Source organism: Schistocerca serialis, chromosome 4, assembly GCF_023864345.2.
Source record: "Schistocerca serialis cubense isolate TAMUIC-IGC-003099 chromosome 4, iqSchSeri2.2, whole genome shotgun sequence".
In the NCBI taxonomy this organism is placed as follows: Eukaryota; Metazoa; Arthropoda; class Insecta; order Orthoptera; family Acrididae; genus Schistocerca; species Schistocerca serialis.
In genome coordinates, this window is record NC_064641.1 from 463,350,382 (window position 1) to 463,368,380 (window position 17,999).

General features: G+C 44.6%; 1 protein-coding gene across 1 annotated transcript in view; it reads right to left on the bottom strand.

The window, feature by feature from the left end:
- The window catches only part of LOC126474537 (uncharacterized), a 183,120-nt gene that overhangs the window by 14,958 nt on the left and 150,163 nt on the right, over nucleotides 1-17,999 (bottom strand). Inside the window, exon 5 of the mRNA XM_050102009.1 lies at nucleotides 4,518-4,699. Within this exon, the coding sequence (XP_049957966.1) occupies nucleotides 4,518-4,699 (182 nt within the window). The remainder of the gene's footprint in view (nucleotides 1-4,517; nucleotides 4,700-17,999) is intronic.

Genomic DNA, 17,999 nt, shown 5'->3' on the forward strand with positions numbered 1-17,999 from the left:
GCAGCACAGCACTAGAATAGCTAAAATAAAACCGCACGCAGCTCAGTGGTAAAGTAGAGCATCCGGCAGTAATTTGTTTTCAGCAGCAACGGAAATGCCGGAGCTGCTGCCAGAAATGGATTAACACACAAATGGTACAATAAGCGGGTAAAGACACTGCTGTGTGAAGAAACATTAGAACATGCACCTATATTTAAATACTTAGGAAGCGGAATAGAAAGTGACTCGAAGTGCAACACGGGAATTAATTCCAGAATAGCTATGGCGTAATAGGCATTTTTTAGATATGAAGAAGAATGTGGACAAAGAGTTGATGATAATACAGATAAAGCGTTTTGCATGAAATGCCCTCCTGAATAGTGCTGGAACGTGGACAATGAGGACGAATGTTAGAACAAGATTGGGGGCTCCTGAGTTGTGGACGTAGAAGAAGAGAAATGTATTGGGAACGAGAAGGGAGGTATGATGGTATTTCAGATCTTGGATAGGAGCATTCAATAGGAAACAACACGCCTTAAGAAATGGAGAGGCAAAAGGACCCGCTAACATCGAAAACAAGACGAGTCGTCAGCAGTGCCCCATGGAAGTATGCACCGTTGTCCTCTATATACACAAATTCCCTGACGAACTAGATGAACGGCAATCTGCGGCTGTTTGCTGAAGACGCCGTAATGTGACTGTCATCTTCGAGTGTCTGTAGGAGCACGCCGATTTCTTTGGACAGAATTTCTATTTGCTATGATGAAGGGCAGCTCGCTCTAAACGTGGAAAAACGTAAAATAATTCTAGAACATTCAAATACGGTATCAGTGCTGTGCCGCTTCATACACTCGCGTTGATGAAACATCTAGGTGTAACGCTGCAAAGCAACATGAAATAGGAGTCAGTTCGGCTATAGGATAGGCGGTTAATCGTCCGGAGTATTGGGAGAATTCTAGGAAAGTGTAGCTCGTCTATAAAAGAGACTGCGTACAGAACACAGTCATGACTACTGCTCAGGTGTTTAGGATCGCCGCCAAGGCGCGCTACTGGATTTGTTAGCGGTAGGTTCGATCAACCTGTGAGTGTTACGGAAACGCTCTATGAACTCAAATGGGAGTTCATGGAGGGAAGAAGTTCTTTCCACGAAACACTGCTGAGAAAGCGTACAGGAACGACATTTGCAACTCACCGACGTACATCTCGCGTAACGTCCAGGAGAGCAAGAGAAATCAGGGCTAGTACGGAAGCATGAATATAGTCGTTCTTCCCTCGCTCCATTTGCAAGTGCAACAGGAAAAGGAATGACAAGCAGTGGTACAGTATTACACGTACCCTCCTCCATGCGTCGTTTGATGATTTATGTAGTACGTATATGGATGTGGACATCAGGAAACTGATGATGAAGACTCCACATTACCAAGGACCGGCGCTGTTGTGTTTTGGCCCGTCTGGCGGCCAGCTACGGTTCGGCGCGGAGGTCTGAATTTGAACCAGGACTGTAGACCTACACTTGCCAATAAACAAAAATAGATTACGTTACCTTATTTTTCGGAGATAATACTTAAAACCTTACGACTACCCAGCGAATAAGTAGGATTGCCTTCCAAATGGTGATGCAACAGTATCCGGTGGCAGTCATAGTCCCTAACTAAAGTATATATCAGTTCAGAACTAAAGCTCGTATCTCTACAGAAGAAATTCACATAATGCCGTTCAAAGGGTTTGGTTGTTAGAGACTGAACAAGGATACGCAAGAAATTGTAGCGTCTCCTTCGTGGGGGACCGATCATTGAAACCCTCAATGATTATAGTCAGACGGGATTTGAGCTCTATTTATCCAGAACGTAAGTCCAAGGCTTTAATCAAAGGACCACCTGGTTAGATTTAAGGTGATGCCGGACAGGTGACTCGTAGACATAGTGAAGTTAATTTTGCGTTCAAAGAAAAACCACAGAAACAGACAGGCTCTCGTATTTTTAGCCCCGTTTATCCGAGAGACATGGTAGGCAACTGTCAAGACTCGTTAAAGTGTACCCAACAACTGGTTGCCTCGCGAAACAGGTTTCGTATGTGGCGTGTTGCATACCTTCTGAGTAGTAAAAGCAGAGGTAGACAGCTCGCTGTAGCCTGCGAACGTGTCGTTATATCTCTAATGGCTCTGTGTGGCTGTTTCTTTTCTTTTTTTTTCACATTGCAATATACGTGTAGATATTATGAGTGGTTCTCCAGTCCTTTCGAGACATTTTCCTCAGATGCTAGAATTGAAAGTCACTCGCAATGTTTGCTCAAGTGTAAACCATGCATTTATTTCGATGACCTTGAACCTTTTACCCCCCGCTAGTGCCAACATTTTCAGTCTTTAGTGTGATCAGACGCATTTTATAGTTAATGACAGAGTGTTGATTACCCTCCCTAATAACAGAACACGTTAAAGCGCTGCTTCCGGGAGGGGGAGATGCGCCGACTACAGGTCGAATCCGCCCGGCTGAGTGACGACTAGGGTCGGTGTGTCGGCCAGTCTGGATGTGGTTTTTCGGCTGTTTCCCACATTCCATTAAGTGACTATATGGCTGGCAACCAAGTCCCTTTTTAGTTACACAATTTGGAAACATTCAGAAAACTGTCGCCCACTTTCACATGCATACAGCTACACGCTTCAGGCAAATGCGGGGATGGTTCCTTTGAAAGGGCATGGCCGACTTCCTTCCCCATCTTCCGTTAATCCAATGGGACCGCTGACCTCGCTGTTTGGTCTCCTTCCCCAGTCAACCAAGCCGGCCGGGGTGGACGAGCTGTTCTAGGCGCTACAGTCTGGAACCGCGCGACAGCTACGGTCGCAGGTTCGAATCCTGCCTCGGGCATGGATGTGTGTGATGTCCTTAGATTAGTTAGGTTTAAGTAGTTCTAAGTTCTATGGGACTGATGACCTCAGAAGTTAAGTCCCATAGTGCTCAGAGCCATTTGAACCAACCAGTCAACCAAGAAACCTGGTACACGCAAACTGTTAGGGTACACATATTTCGTCCGGTGGGGTAGCTGTATGGCGTTGGGCAGGGCAGCCAGCCGCCTCTTAAATTAACCAGGCCAAACCCGTTAATAACCTTGCCAACACTACGCCAGTGCGGGACAAAGACAGAAGAAAAATAATGACAGTGTGTCGCTTATTCCTTGAGAAACGAGAGGTTCGATAAGAAAAATCCAGGCAGTGTCTCTTTTCCATTGTACTAATAATAGTGTTACTAGTATTCGTTATTCAATAGTTATTTCTTCATACTCGTAACACATCAGTAATATTTTAAAGCAACTCAGTACAGACTATTTTACAACTATGGAAACACCTAAGTTGGAATCCATTAAATAATTGTGGGAGCAGTGACTTCCGAGTATTCAGGTTTAAAGAAGACAGAAATCAGTCTCAAAATCCGTCATTTACTGGAGCAGATCTAATGGCATTATGCTTTCGAAGAGAAAGTAAACTGAAAATGAAGTATTATTGATGTAATGAAATGCATAATCGAATACAACTAAACTCATGGGTCTAAGTATTGTATTACTGGATAGAGAATCTGTAGAATCGCGTCTCATACTCAGAGCTTAACAACTGAAGCAATAAGCTTTCACACGCATTTTTGTTGTTTCTCTTCCGCGCATCCTTACATATGTTTCCATAAAGTTTCATTACCGTACGATCACTTGTGTTTCACGGTGCCGTATATGGAGTACAAGAGCGGTCCTATGAAACTTCTCTGGCCACTCCTTGATCTGACACAGAGGCTCCATCTAGTACAACATACTGGATTGTTGATGTTATTGTGGTCTTCAGTCCAGAGACTGGTTTGATGCAGCTCTCCGTGCTACTCTATCCTGTGCAAGCTTCTTCATCTCCCAGTACCTACTGCAACCTACATCCTTCTGAATCTGCTTAGTGTATTTATCTCTTGGTCTCCCTCTACGATTCTTACCCTCCACGCTGCCCTCCAATACCAAATTGGTGATCCCTTGAAGCCTCAGAACATGTCCTACCAACCGATCCCTTATTCTAGTCAAGTTGTGCCACAAATTTCTCTTCTTCCCATTTCTATTCAGTACCTCCTCATTAGTTATGTGATCTACCCATCTAATCTTCAGCATTCTTCTGTACAGGGGTTATGTAACTTAAAAGTCTTCGAGTCACTCACGTGTCTGAGAATCTACTCCGTATCCTCTGACCTTTGTGACAGTCTGAAATTTGGCACAGTATCAAACGATTTGCGGAATTCCAAGAAATTGAAATCAACCTTCCGGTTAACGAAAGCCTTATCTTCTCTATGATGCATTAAGTAACATTTCTCCCGCGTGCAGTTCTGAGTCGCGCCGTACGTACAGAATACGCCTACACATCTCAGCAGTCGATTCCTCCCCTTAGTCTCACACCCCAGTAGTGGATAAGAGGAACGGAACCTACCGTAGTCATAAGAGGACTTAGATGTTCTACCTCGTGTGCGTTTCAGGTACTATGTCACATGTTGCTGAGCGGACATGGCGGGGACGCCCACCTTGGAGTGTCCGGTGATGGTGTGGATGGCGGCAGCGTCCGGCGGAGAGTACGTGGGCACGTCCAGCAGCCGCAGGAAGACGGCGCCGGCGCGGGACCGCATCGCCATAGGCGTCGGCGGCGTCGGCGGTGACGTCGGTGACCCCGGCGACGTCGGCGTCGTCGAGTTGCTGAGCTCCTCCTCTGCAAGGAACAGCACGCGATCAAGTTCAGGTCACCTAAAGCGACAGCAGCATTTCCCGCTGCCTACAGGATACATCAGAAATTATATCACAGTTTTTGCAATACGAGAAATTCAGAACATTTTTCCGATCCGAGGTTTTGTGAGGCCTGTACGACGAACACATCCATAACAACTTCATTCAGTCAGCCATGCTACAGATGCAATCAGTATTTCTGCCACTTCGCGAACACTGTTAGTGTTTTCCTCATCCCTGTCTCTTGCTGTTTCTTTTCCCCTCTTCTCACCTATTAACCTCATCCTGCCACTTCCTGCTCTTCTCCAGTCCAGTGAGTTTTTCCACATTGCGTTCCTTTTACAGTGTTGCTATATATTTCTGTCAAATGTCATTAATCACATTCGACAGACATGTAACGAGTAAATTGCTTAATACAGTATTAATTAAACTGACATTCCTGAAATGCCATACCTATATTAGTAATTATTACTGTTATTGTGATTACTGTATTTGTATAAAGGGTCAATCATTTTGTCTTGAAACTCTACCATTGATCCGTGTTTGCATAAAAACAATAACATAAGGTTATGGGCACGCCTTGATGAAAAACACTTTTCCTTTATTTATTTTCCTTCCCAAAATAGCTTCAGTGACATATCACCATCACCAGTGGGTTTTTGTTTATTCTAAAACATGTAAAACGAGTATTCTTATAAACATTTATTACATATGTACCGTTTGGTTGTAAATATTATATTCTGTGAATGGTTTTACAATACCTTATTTAATTAAAGTCACATCATGGTCTCTACGTTTGTTGCTGTTATTTTCTACATGTTCTGTTACCATTTCTCCGGCGTTCAGCATGTCGTCTGCGACCGCACGAACTAATACAGATGAGCGTTATACTATTGGGGAATGCCGTAGTACCGAGCGAGGTGGCGCAGTGGTTAGACACTGGACTCGCATTCGGAAGGACGACGGTTCAATCCCGCGTCCGGCCATCCTGATTTAGGTTTTCCGTGATTTCCCTAAATCACTCCAGGCAAATGCCGGGATGGTTCCTCCGAAAGGGCACGGCCGACTTCCTTCCCCATCCTTCCCTAATCCGATGAGACCGATGACCAAGCTGTCTGGTCTTCCCCAAACCAACCAACCAACCAATGCCGTAGTGATGTGGATACAGTTTTAGTGTACATTAGACTGCTACGTGTGGTAGTGGTAAGGTCTTATGGGGTCAAACTGCTAAGGTCATCGGTCCCCAAGCTTACACACCACTTAATCTAACTTAAACTAACTTACGCTAAGGACAACACACACACCCATGTCCGAGGGAGGACTCGGACTTCTGACGGCGAGAGCCGCGCTAACTGTGACAAGGCGCTCGAGTCCGCGCGGCTGCCAAGCGCGGTATTCCATGTTTCCTTCAGTTTACATTGTGAAGTGTGTTTGTCGACATACGGTGCTGATGTTACTTTTAGCTCTTCTATCCTGTTCCGTGTTTCATGTAGGAGACAGATCATGTCGCCGTAAACACACTCCACTTCGCAATAACACACTCTTTACGACTTTAACAAACAGAACTGACCCAGAACACCTACCCACCCACCCACCCGCACCCACCCACCCACCCACACACAAACACACACACACACACACACACACACACACACACACACAGACAATCACTCTCCCAACACACAAAGAAACATAAGCAAGGAACAGCGGTCGTCAGAACTACCGCTATTATTTTCAAACACTTCAAAACATTTTCGTCACACATGCGAACAGCAAGATGACGTAGTGTTTTAAACAATGGCTAAGTTGTAAGAGTTACGTTTTTCTATGTGTAAAACAACCTGCAAGCCGACTAACAAACGTGAATACATGAAAAATTAAGTAGCTATTAATGCACACCAAAATTGTATCCACGTCACTACGACAATTCCCAATAGTATAATGCTCACGCATATAAGTTCACTCTACCATATTTTTTAGTAACGTCCGTTCATACAGTAGCAGATGACACGCTTCATGCCGAAGAACCAGCACCAAAACGCAGAAAATATGCCTGAAATAGCGATAACAGTCGTAGAACCAATGCTGCAACGTCCACTGTTCAAAGTGCCGTCAATGTGAACAAGAGGTGACCGAGACGTGTAACCAGTGGCACCCCTTACCACCATGTCGGGTGATACGCCAGTATGGCGATGACGAATACACGCTTCCAATGGGCGTTCACCGCGATGTCGCCAAACACGGATGCGACCATCATGATGTTGTAACCAGAACCTGAATTCATCCGATAAAATGACGTTTTGCCATTCGTGCACCCAGGTCCGTCGTTGAGTACACCATCGCAGGCGCTCCTGTCTTTGATGCAGCGTCAAGGGTAACCGCAGCCATGGTCTCCGAGCTGATAGTCCATGCTGCTGCAAACGTCGTCGAACTGTTCGTGCAGATGGTTGTTGTCTTGCAAACGTCCCCATCTGTTGACTCAGAGCTCGAGACGTGGCTGCACGATCCGTTACAGTCATGCGAATAAAATGCCTGTCATCCCGACTGCTAGTGATACGAGGCCGTTGTGATTCAGCACGGCGTTCCGTATTACGCTCCTGAGCCCACCGATTCCATATTCTGCTGACAGTCATTGCATCTCGACCAACGCGAACAGTAATGTCGCGATACGATAAACCGCAATCGCGATAGGCTACAGTCCGACCTTTACCAAAGTCGGAAACATGATGGTACGCATTTTTCCTCCTTACACGAGGCATCACAACAACGTTTCACCAGGCAACGCCGGTCAGCTGCTATTTGTGTATGAGAAATCGATTGGAAACTTTCCTCATGTCAGCACGTTGTAGGTGTCGCCACCGGCGCCAACCCTGTGTGAATGCTCTGAAAAGCTAATCATTTGCATATCACAGCATCTTCTTCCTGTCGGTTAAGTCTCGCGTCTGTAGCACGTCATCTTCGTGGTGTAGCAGTTTTAATGGTCAGTAGTGTATATGATTGTAATGCATTTATAATTACTTCCTGTTGTTACATTAGGTACTTTTGGATGTGCTTAATGCTGCTGCTTAAAATACGAATTTTATGACTGAGCAATCACACTCATTTAAATAATGTTTTGTGGACTTTATGTACAAAGACTCTCTTTCACTTTACACGAATTTGACTTGAAAAAAAATTAGTAATAGTCCTCAATGATCGCAGACTCATTTAGGGGATTTATTTCCTTAATTAACAAATTGTACATCGGAACTGATATGGGCTCACGTTTCTTTCAGTCGTTACCCTCTTTCTCTCTACGGTGTTTTCCCTCATACAGTTAGCGACAATACTGGGTTTTCACAATTTATGTGGTTCACAGCAGTGAACTACCTAGCGTGTATTAAGCTGCTGCACATAAATACTCCCGAATTTCAAACAGGCGTCCACATTATGACCGCGCTATAATCATAGACGAAATATTTTCGGTGATTCTTACGTTCGTTGGTGCCAAAGTAGTGTTTTGTGTGTGTGTGTGTGTGTGTGTGTGTGTGTGTGTGTGTGTGTGTGTACTGAAACGGAATTTCGCTGGCCTTATTTCAAACATTTGTTTTTTCCCTTCTTTAATAAATGTAATCTCCTAACTGAAATTGGTACATTTCTGTATATATATATATTCGGTTCTGTATGTGCTATGGCCAGAGAGATTAATGGTGTAAAATCACAGGAAGGGACAATGAAAGGAAATGGAAGGAGGGAGGAAAAAAGATGGTTGGTGTCCGATTTTCTGAACATCCAATGTGTGAAGGTGAGCGTCAGAACATTCCAGGGACTACTAGTTAGTGAAACAGGTTTATTACGGTGAAGTAAAGAACATGTGATTTTAAATGATTGAAGTTTTTCAGAATCAGCAGACGATTCATGAGCACAGTGAAGATGGCGTGAGAGCTACAACTGAAGAAAGAATGTGGCTTTTTGCTTAATTACGGTGAGGAATGATTGATTAAAAAATAATATTTTAGTGAAGACGCAACACATCTAATTGCGCTTTGTGTCTTTTCTGTTTAATAAAGAATAGCGCCCCTATGGTTATGTGATGTTTTATTTTTATCTCCGATTGGTCGCGAAACGGAAAGTGAAAATCACGAGGTAGGCGAGAGTTCTTTGCATACAACGTGGGGCATCAAAAAACTTTGACAGCAAAAATCAACAAAATGAACAGTCTCACTTGTATGCAGCAAGAAGAGACATATATTTTTAACGCTCCCTTCCATTGCGTAGAAGAAAACAAAGGTAGAAGCAAAGTCAAGTTGAATTTAAATAGTTGATGTACTTATTTGACTGTACTGGAGCGCTGGTGTAGACACACATATTTCTCATATTGGGCAATGGACATTTAGGGGAGGGTATTAAACCAGAAGTAAATTAAAAAATTATTTGAATAAAAAAGAATTTTTAGTATACCATGGTTTTAAAACGAATTAAAAAAATATAAAATCATTTATCTCCTACAGATAGTACCAAATATTAAAATTTCATTATTATTTAAATACTTATATTTATATTACTATTGACTCTGTGAAATTTTTCGGAGTGTTTGAAATATTTTAAAGAGATTACAGCAGAAACATGTGCTAAGTGCAGGTTTATTTCATATTCTTCTCACCTGACGGCAACCATTATATTGATTCCTCCTACATATATCTCGCAAAAAGGCTCAACGTAAAAATGAGAGAGATTCGATCCCACGCCGAAGCTTACCGGCAATCGTTCTTCCCGCGAATCATACGCGATTGGAGCAGCAAAAGTGGGAATGACAGAGGTACACACAGTACCCTCCACGACACACCACACAAGAAAGCGAGTTAATAATTTATTGTTATCCAGCTTTGAGTTCTGTCGAAAGTTTTAAGTCTCACACGCTCATTGGGATTAGTCGGGGGTAAACGAAGTACATTTCGCCACACTCCAGGCAAGAAAGCGAGCTAATATTGCATTGTCATCCAATTCTGAGCTATTTTTAAAATTTCAGGTGTCTAGCTCATCAGGAAGTTCGTTTAAAATCACATGCAGAATTTTTACTGAGCAGACAGACAAACAAGAAAGCGACCTGTTGAAAACTTGGTGAAACAGGTATTCTTCGCCAGCAGCCATCTGGCTATTTTGGGAGGTTCCGCTTGGTAGTCAGGTGAGTGCCACAACTTGAGCTCACATCCAGAATATTCTCAACTAAGAAACCTCGCTGTCGCGCTGGGATATCTGGCTGAGAAAAATAATGGTTGTTCTGCAACAACCCACCCATCTTGGCGCGATAAAGAAAGAAATTCGTGAAAAAAGTTATAAAACTTATAATCATATTAATAATTGCATGGTATGTTGTACTAGTCAGTAGTACCTTAAAAGACAGCACACTTAGGCACTAGCAAGGAATTCGTTTACGGTGTGCAATACTACTAGTTGGCAGCCAATATCACGGTTTTTTCGGTTTACAGGAATCCAAGATTTGTGTAAGCATGAATTTCATATGTGCTTTGTGAATGTAATGTTGTCGTTTAAATAAAGTTTGGGAGCAGGAGGGCATTTTAGTATGACGTAAAATAAAGTAAAGAGTACTGACCAGCAGAAAAGTGTTCCAACCGGAGCACAGAACAAGCGAATATGCTCCTGTTTAAAAGACTGAAAAGTTCGGTACCCGCTGCCTTATCCTAGCTTCCTCAGCACCTGTAAAAAATTCCCAAAAATTCTGGCATACCAACATGTTTGCGCTGTTTTTAACATCAAATTCACCTCTTACTCCCACGAGTTCCCATAACTCTAACTCGCTCACACCCAATAATCCATCGCCGTGTAAGTCTCTCATACCCACACACTACCACTTGCCCATTCTCACTCACTCATTCAGCCCAACTCATTATCATTATCTGTTGGAGTCTCTCTAATAGTCACTGTCCCCTGTCTCACAGCCAAAGTCTCCTTCGTACTGCCCTACTGCTACTGTCTCCTCTCGCTGCCACTGTCTGCCTTTTGCTCTCACTTACTACTACTATCTCATTCCTTACCACTGCTCCTGTCTCTCCTCACTACATCTCCCTTCCTCGTTGTAATTGTCATACAGTCTGTTCGTCATTATAACTGGCTCTCAATCACTTCCACTTTCTCCTTTATTCCTGTCCGACTGTTTCCTTCAGTCTTTTCCTAGCGCTGTTCTGTCATAATTAACTATGTTCCATTGCCACTGTGTCCCTCTCTTTCTCTCGCATTGCCATTGCGTCCGTCGCTCTTTCTATACCACAACCAATTGCTATGTACTATCTTCCAGTATTTATTGCTTCTCCGTCTCTTTCCCACTGCCTCAGTCTCCTTTTCTCTCACCATATAAAAGCTGAATATGTTCTCATGACATTATTGGGATAATTTTTAAAGGTGATGAGGAAAGTAGAACGGAGCAGCTATTATTTTTCAGTTAGTTTATCAGGTAGGAGCGTATTTGCATTTCTTGTGCTCCAGTGGGAGCATTTTTCCGCTGGTTCCCTTCTTTTTCCTGCTGCAGAAGATCGTGTCATTCATATGAAAATAACTTAACGAGTTAGTAAAATTTTGACAGTTTAATTTTTTGCACAGATATTTTGCTTGTACCTCAGTACTAGAACATGGAGCTCCCAGAACTCTTCTGATGTTACCGGAGACACTCTGCAACATATTTCTCCGTGCTATGTTACTCAGATTTTACATGCGTGTTTTTCTTGTAAAGTAGGGTAACTTTGAATATTTATATCTCGGAAACGGACAGAAGTATCAAGACAATTTTCTAGGTTTCTCTTTGGAATATATCGTAACAATTTCAGCCATTTGATGTGCATAGCCATCATGGAATCCGTGGCTTGGTTTAGCTACCGAAATACCAAATTTCTGGAGTGTTTCTAGGTAACGAATAAAGATTTTCGAAAACTGAGAGGTGGAACTTCTAGATAAATGCCTAGAGATTATTACGTTAAAATTTCCAATTTTCTGCGATTAGTTATTTAGATATCCGGCGGCGAAAAAATGGTGAAAAGACTTTTTCAGGTTTTCTCAGGAGCCGCCCAGTATATGGTGCCTCCATAAGCCCGTTAAGGCGCACCGTAAACCACATCTAATACAAAAAGAACCAACCTATTTGCTCTATTTGCCTTGGCTGGAGGAAGTGTGTAGTATTCAAACTTTGACACTACACTGTAAGACGTTAACACTACGCCGATCCATCGGTTGGGCATACAAATGGTTCCTAGCCCAAGGGCTATCCAAAACATCTGACTATCTTTTATCAGAAATAGAACCCGAGGCATGAGCACCGGAAAAATCACGTTTTTATGCGCAGCGTTTTGGTAGCGCATATAGTTACACTGTGCTTGAGTGCGTGCGTACGCTTGTGTGTGTGTGTGTGTGTGCGTGTGTTTGTTTGTTTCACAAAGATGTGTGATCGATGTGTTGGCACATATGTTCCGTGCTCGCCCGTCATCGGCGAGGTGTCCCCTCGGCCCTCTCCTATATCACGATCCCTCCATTAACCTTTAGCCGCGTCCGCTGGATCTGATTGAAGCGTCTCACGCAAACAGCTATTCCCTGAATAATAGCGCCGTTACTCAACGCAGTGTGTGGGTACGTGTACACGCACGTGTGTGCACGTAACACGGCCACGTTGCCGCTCCATTGGCCTGCATTGCAGTCCCGATCCCCAAGCGGTTCTGCGCAACTCCATCACTGTTGCACGGTGTGTGGCAAGAGCGAGCTACGACTGCTGAATAAGGATTGCACTCTTGTATTTGTTTGGCAAAACAACCTCTACAGTTGGGTAAACCTTTGTTTCGCGCTGCAGGAGGCGGGAAACTGGTATCCCTCTTGTGAATACAAATGACGTAACATCTTTCTGCAAGCTCTGAAGCGTACTTGAAATACAGAGTGTAAACCCAGGATTGTGTACAGAATCGATCTTCCATGTATAAAACATCTTCAAACTTCTGACTACAAATGAGTTAGTCTGTTAAATACACACTAAGACAAGAAAAGACACACCACGAAGGAAATACCCGGAAGGGACGGAAATCTGTAGATATGATGTACATGAACAGACCAACAAATAATTACAATTCAAGAAAAATTGGATGATTTATTCAAGAAAAAGACCATAAAGCGAGCAAGTCAATAGCGCGTTATGCCCTTTATGCAAGCCCTTATTCGGGTTGGCATTGTTTGGTAGAGTTGTTGGATGTCCTCCTAAGGGTTATCGTGCTAAATTCTGTCTAACTGATCCCTTTCATCGACAAAATACCTCGATGGTTGGAGCTCCTTGCCCATAATGCTCCAAACTTTCTCATTTGGGGAGAGATTTGGGGGCCTTGCTGGTCAAGGTAGGGTTTGGTAAGCACAAAGACAAGCAGTAGAAACCCACGTCATGTGCGGGCGGACATTATCTTGCTGAAATCTAAGAACACGATGTCTTGCCGTGAAAGGCAACAAAACAGCGCGTAGAACATCGTCGACGTACCTCTGTGCCAAAAGGGTGCCGCGAGTGATTACCAAAGGAGTTCTTCTATGAAAAGAAATGACATACCTGACACGTGCTCCTGTCTGTCGGGGCCATGTGGTGGGTGACAATAAGGTTGGTATCCCACCGCTGTCTGTGGCTTCTCAAGACATATTATTGGCATGCAATCGCACTGACTGGAGTAGTATTGTCTTCAGCGATGAGTCCCGCTTCGAAATGACCAGCAATGACCAGCGACTCTGAATTTTAAGCAAGCCTGTATCTTTCTTTCCTACTCGGTGAAATCCCTGAGAGATTCTTCCTTTAACTATGCTGCACAAGTACGTATAGATAGTAGCCCGCCCGCCTAGCCGCGCGAGCTAACGCGCTGCTTCCCGAGAGGGAAGGCGTGCCGGTCCCCGGCACGAATCTTCCCGGTGGATTAGTGTCGACGTTCGGTGTGCCAACCAGCCTGTGGACGGTTTTTAGGCGGTTTTCCATCTGCCTCGACGAATGCGGGCTGGCTCCCCTTATTCTGACTCAGTTACACTATGTCGGCGTTTGCTGCGCAAACACTGTCTCCACGTACGCGTACACCATAATTACTCTACCACGCAAACATTTGGGGTTACACTTGTCTGGTGTGAGACGTTCCCAGTGGGGTCCACTGGGGGCCGAACCGCACAATTACTCTGGGTTCGGCATGGGGCAGCGGTGAGGTGGGTGGACTGCTGTGGCCTGTTGTGCGGTTGTGAACCACTGAGGGCTATGGCGGGACGAAGCGTCTCCGTTGTTTCTACGTCCCCGGTTCAGTACACAGTACACATACACATGGAAAGAGGGACCCAGATATTTCCAGTTCAGCAGCTGTTGTCGGCAGTGGGATGCATTCTTGTTGCTGAGATACCGCTGATCCTTTGCAATGAAAAGAAGGCTGAAGTCGGGCAGTCGGCCTGCGTCAACAAGTAATCAGCTGGGAGAAAATTCTTCTAGGGATGGGTCAGGAAACGAGCGGAATATCTGACCAAAATGAGTACCCATCTTTTCGCTGAGTTGGCGGCGTCGCTTCTGGTTGGGAAGTTGGAGCTGACGGGTGGTGCGTGATGCCTGGTCTGCGTTCCTACAGCTTGCCGGTGGTGGTGGTGGTGGAGGGGGGGGGGGAGAGGGAGGCTGTGGAGGCGGCTGGACTGGCGCGTCGGTACTCGCGCCGAATTGCCAATCAGGATGAAGTGGTCCACGGATCGATTTCACTTGCCACCCGCGGGCGGTGGCTGCGGCGGCGGTCAGCCCTCGACGCCTCTTGCGAATGCTGGCGGCAGCGCCGCGTTCTGGGCGGCCTCGGCTGCCCGTGTTTTCACTGATAAGCGGGCAGGCCAGCGAGAGTTCCGACCCGAGGTGCGCTCTGAAATCCAAGCAGGACCGCCTTCCCTCTAGTGAGGAGCCTCCTCCACACGGCGAAGGCCTGTGCCGGCTTAAAAGTTCGCCAAGCGCACTGTGACATCAGGCGTTTTCCCAGAGAGGGATCTCTGAGCTTCTCGGGTGAGGCTACCTGCTACCTACAAGTAGTCGGCAAAGTTCATAGCGATTCCTCGTCGGTTCTCTGGTAAGCATGAGCGTCAAGTACAAGTAACTCACGTCATACGTGTAACTGTGGAAACAGGGTCCTACCTTCAGAAAATACAATTTTCTTCTGTAACACCCATACATCGTTCGGTGAAGTTTCATTACCGTCTTGGCTTCCTTTCATTGTCTGTCGCATAACAGGTAATATTACGCATAATACACACTTTTTTTAAAAATTGTGATATTTTTATACGTAACATTATTAATAAAATATGTAGTATGTTAAAAATGTGTCACATATTACTACAGGAGGTAACACTGGTCGAAACTAGAAGAAAAGTTTGTTTGCATGGCCATCACAACAACAAGGACAAACAAAATGAAAAGTGGGAAGAAAAATGTTCGAAACATGCTAATGTTTCGCAAATAGTGCGACTTCCATATGATCAGATGAGAGGAAACACCGATGCTAACAAAAAACGTGTAGAACTATCCCATTGATGACACCTTGAAAGAGAAAAAATGCGAAAAGTCTCTGAGAGAATAAAATACAGTGCAGCAAGAGAAGGCGTTCTTTATTTACAAAACAAATACAGAAGAAAAGTTCTTATTATGATGTGTGCGAAAACCAGTACATGTTGAGATCTGGGTCAACCTGTCCTTCGTTCCTCTCCGATTATACGTAAAAGTAGGCAATACAGGCGAGAATGCGTCTTTATACACCCTTCAACTCTTCCTCGCAGTGAATCACGAACTCTTCCAAACGCACCTGGCCCCATACGGATTGCGTCACTTGCGTTGGTCACACTGTTCTGTAACTTCTGCACACTGTTCCGTAACTCTGCGTCTGGGCATTCACTAATGACTTTAAATGTTGCCACAACCAGATGTCCAACGGATTCAGGTCCGACGAACTGGTAGACCATCATACAGAAGTTCCACGACAAAAAGATTGCCCATGAAACGTTGCACTCAGGTTCTGTCGCACGATGCATAGAAAATGGAGTGGTGCCCCATCTGTATAAACAACAGCCGTCGTTCTTCTGCAAGGGTTACGTTCTTCAATACTGTTGGTGGTTCATCGAGTAAAAATCGGTGATACGCAGCACACGTTAATTTGTCTGGTAAAACTGTTTATCCGTATCCGAAAATTCCTGCCCTTACAATGTGCTCAGAGATAGTTCGGGACCTCGGTTGTTCAGTACAGAATGTCAAATCAAACACCTTTCAGGCGTCTAAATTTCCAAATTGTTATTTTATTGGGCTACGAATTTAGGCGATATATTACGCCATCTTCAGGCCCCCTTACCAACGTGTAGGAAGATTTCAACCTCCGTTCCAGCCAAAATAGAGGCCAGCATTCAAAGACTGGTAGTGTAGATTTTTGAGGCGGCGATCACTTCAAACACCACCTGCCGACTCAGAACGGAGGTTCGAATCGTTCATCAAGGGGCCTGAAGATGGCGTAATATATCGCCGAAACTGGGAGCCCAATTAAACTATAATATGGAAATTTACACGGCTGGAAGACCCAAATACCTTGAACCTCAACGTGTACACACTATAATGCCAAATTCTTTACCTATTATTCGAAAGAAAACGAAATGTATCCATTAACCACGAAGAAACTTTACCGAATCATATATGGGTGTTAAACAAGAAAATAGAGTTTGGTTAAGCCAGAACCACATCTCCATAATTATGCAGGGTGGTCAGAAATAGTCTGAAATGCTTGTAGGCGTGTTGTAGAGTAGGTTACGCTCGCGCCTGGTTAGTGTCAGTTGTTCTCAAAGCGTAGACGACTGCGCACGAGACTGCTCAGCCTTTGGCTCGGGTTCGATACTTACTACCATCTCCTGTCTAATTTTTGTATCGCTCTCTTGTTTGGTTTTAGGAAACCAAATGAAAAACACGTTTGGCGGGCCATTAGAATTTGCGCGCACCAGGGCGTGATTGGTTCACTTCAACGGTAATCAACTAGGAAACGGTGCAACGTATCGAATTTTTTTTAACATTTATTTCTCAGCACAACCTAGCCTGTGGTACCTTTACAACCTTTTCAGACTCTTTCTGACGATCCTGTGTATTTGAAGCCAAACACGCGCAAAAAGGGAACTTCAGTCAAAGATGCATTACTTCACACAGTTGTGAATTTTCTGGTGGAGATCAACATCACAAAAAAAGACTGTACCGACAAACTCTGAGCGTTTGTAGGGAAGGAAATGTGGGATAGGAACTCATATCCCGCGCCGACCCTAGATCGAATCCGCCTGGCGGATTAACGACGAGGGCCGGTGTGCTGGGCAGCCTGGATGTGGATTTTAGGCGGTTTTCCACTTCCCACTAGGTGAATACTGGGCTGGTCCCCACGTTCCGCTTCAGTTACACGGCTCGCAGAAATCTAAACACATTCGCTCTGTTCTATGGATTACACTAGACGCTGACAGTTGGGGTACACTAACTCCTTCCCGGTGGGTATGGGGTGGCGACAGGAAGGGCATCCTGCTGCCCCTTAACATTAACATGCCACATCTGATTAAACCAGCAAACCTCGCAAGTCGGGATAAATCCTTAGAATGAGAGAGATTGTAAGTTATGAAGCCACATTTACACAGATTGGAGTCCATAACACACTAAGTACCTATCAATGGCTGCACAAATACTAGCATGGGACAATGGAAATAAAACTTTAAGTTGGCGTCTTTGTCAGTGTGTGGTGTAATATGGTCTGTTGTGCGATTGATAAGTCCATTTGTTTCGAAGAAACAAATGACAGAAGACGGTTAAATTTTTTTACCTATAAAACTAGTCGTTGATTCGCTGGCCACTCAAAAATCAATGTAGTCTCAGCTCGATGATGAAGTCGAGTGGTCAACGGCCTAGTGCAAGAATTTTGCCGATTTATTCCTGTTCCCCGGCTTGCATTACATGTACAGCTGTCTTATATAGGTGCTTGTGATGAGTGTATTTGTAGTGTTGTGTTTGTGTAGCTGCTGATGATGAGGGCAGGAGAGGGGAGGTCGCATATGGCATTGTGGGGTGAGATTTGAAATTTCAACCGGGACACTGGCACAAAGCCATCAGTTACCACCTCTTCTCATCATCCCGACCAAATTTGTTTCACCAGCACGATTCCTTACGAAGCCACTGGTCAGGGAACAGTGCCACATTCGGATGCTCGGCAGGGTCACTTCATCCCCTCGGAGTGACCGCTACAAGCTACGCGACGGAGAGGTATGCTTGG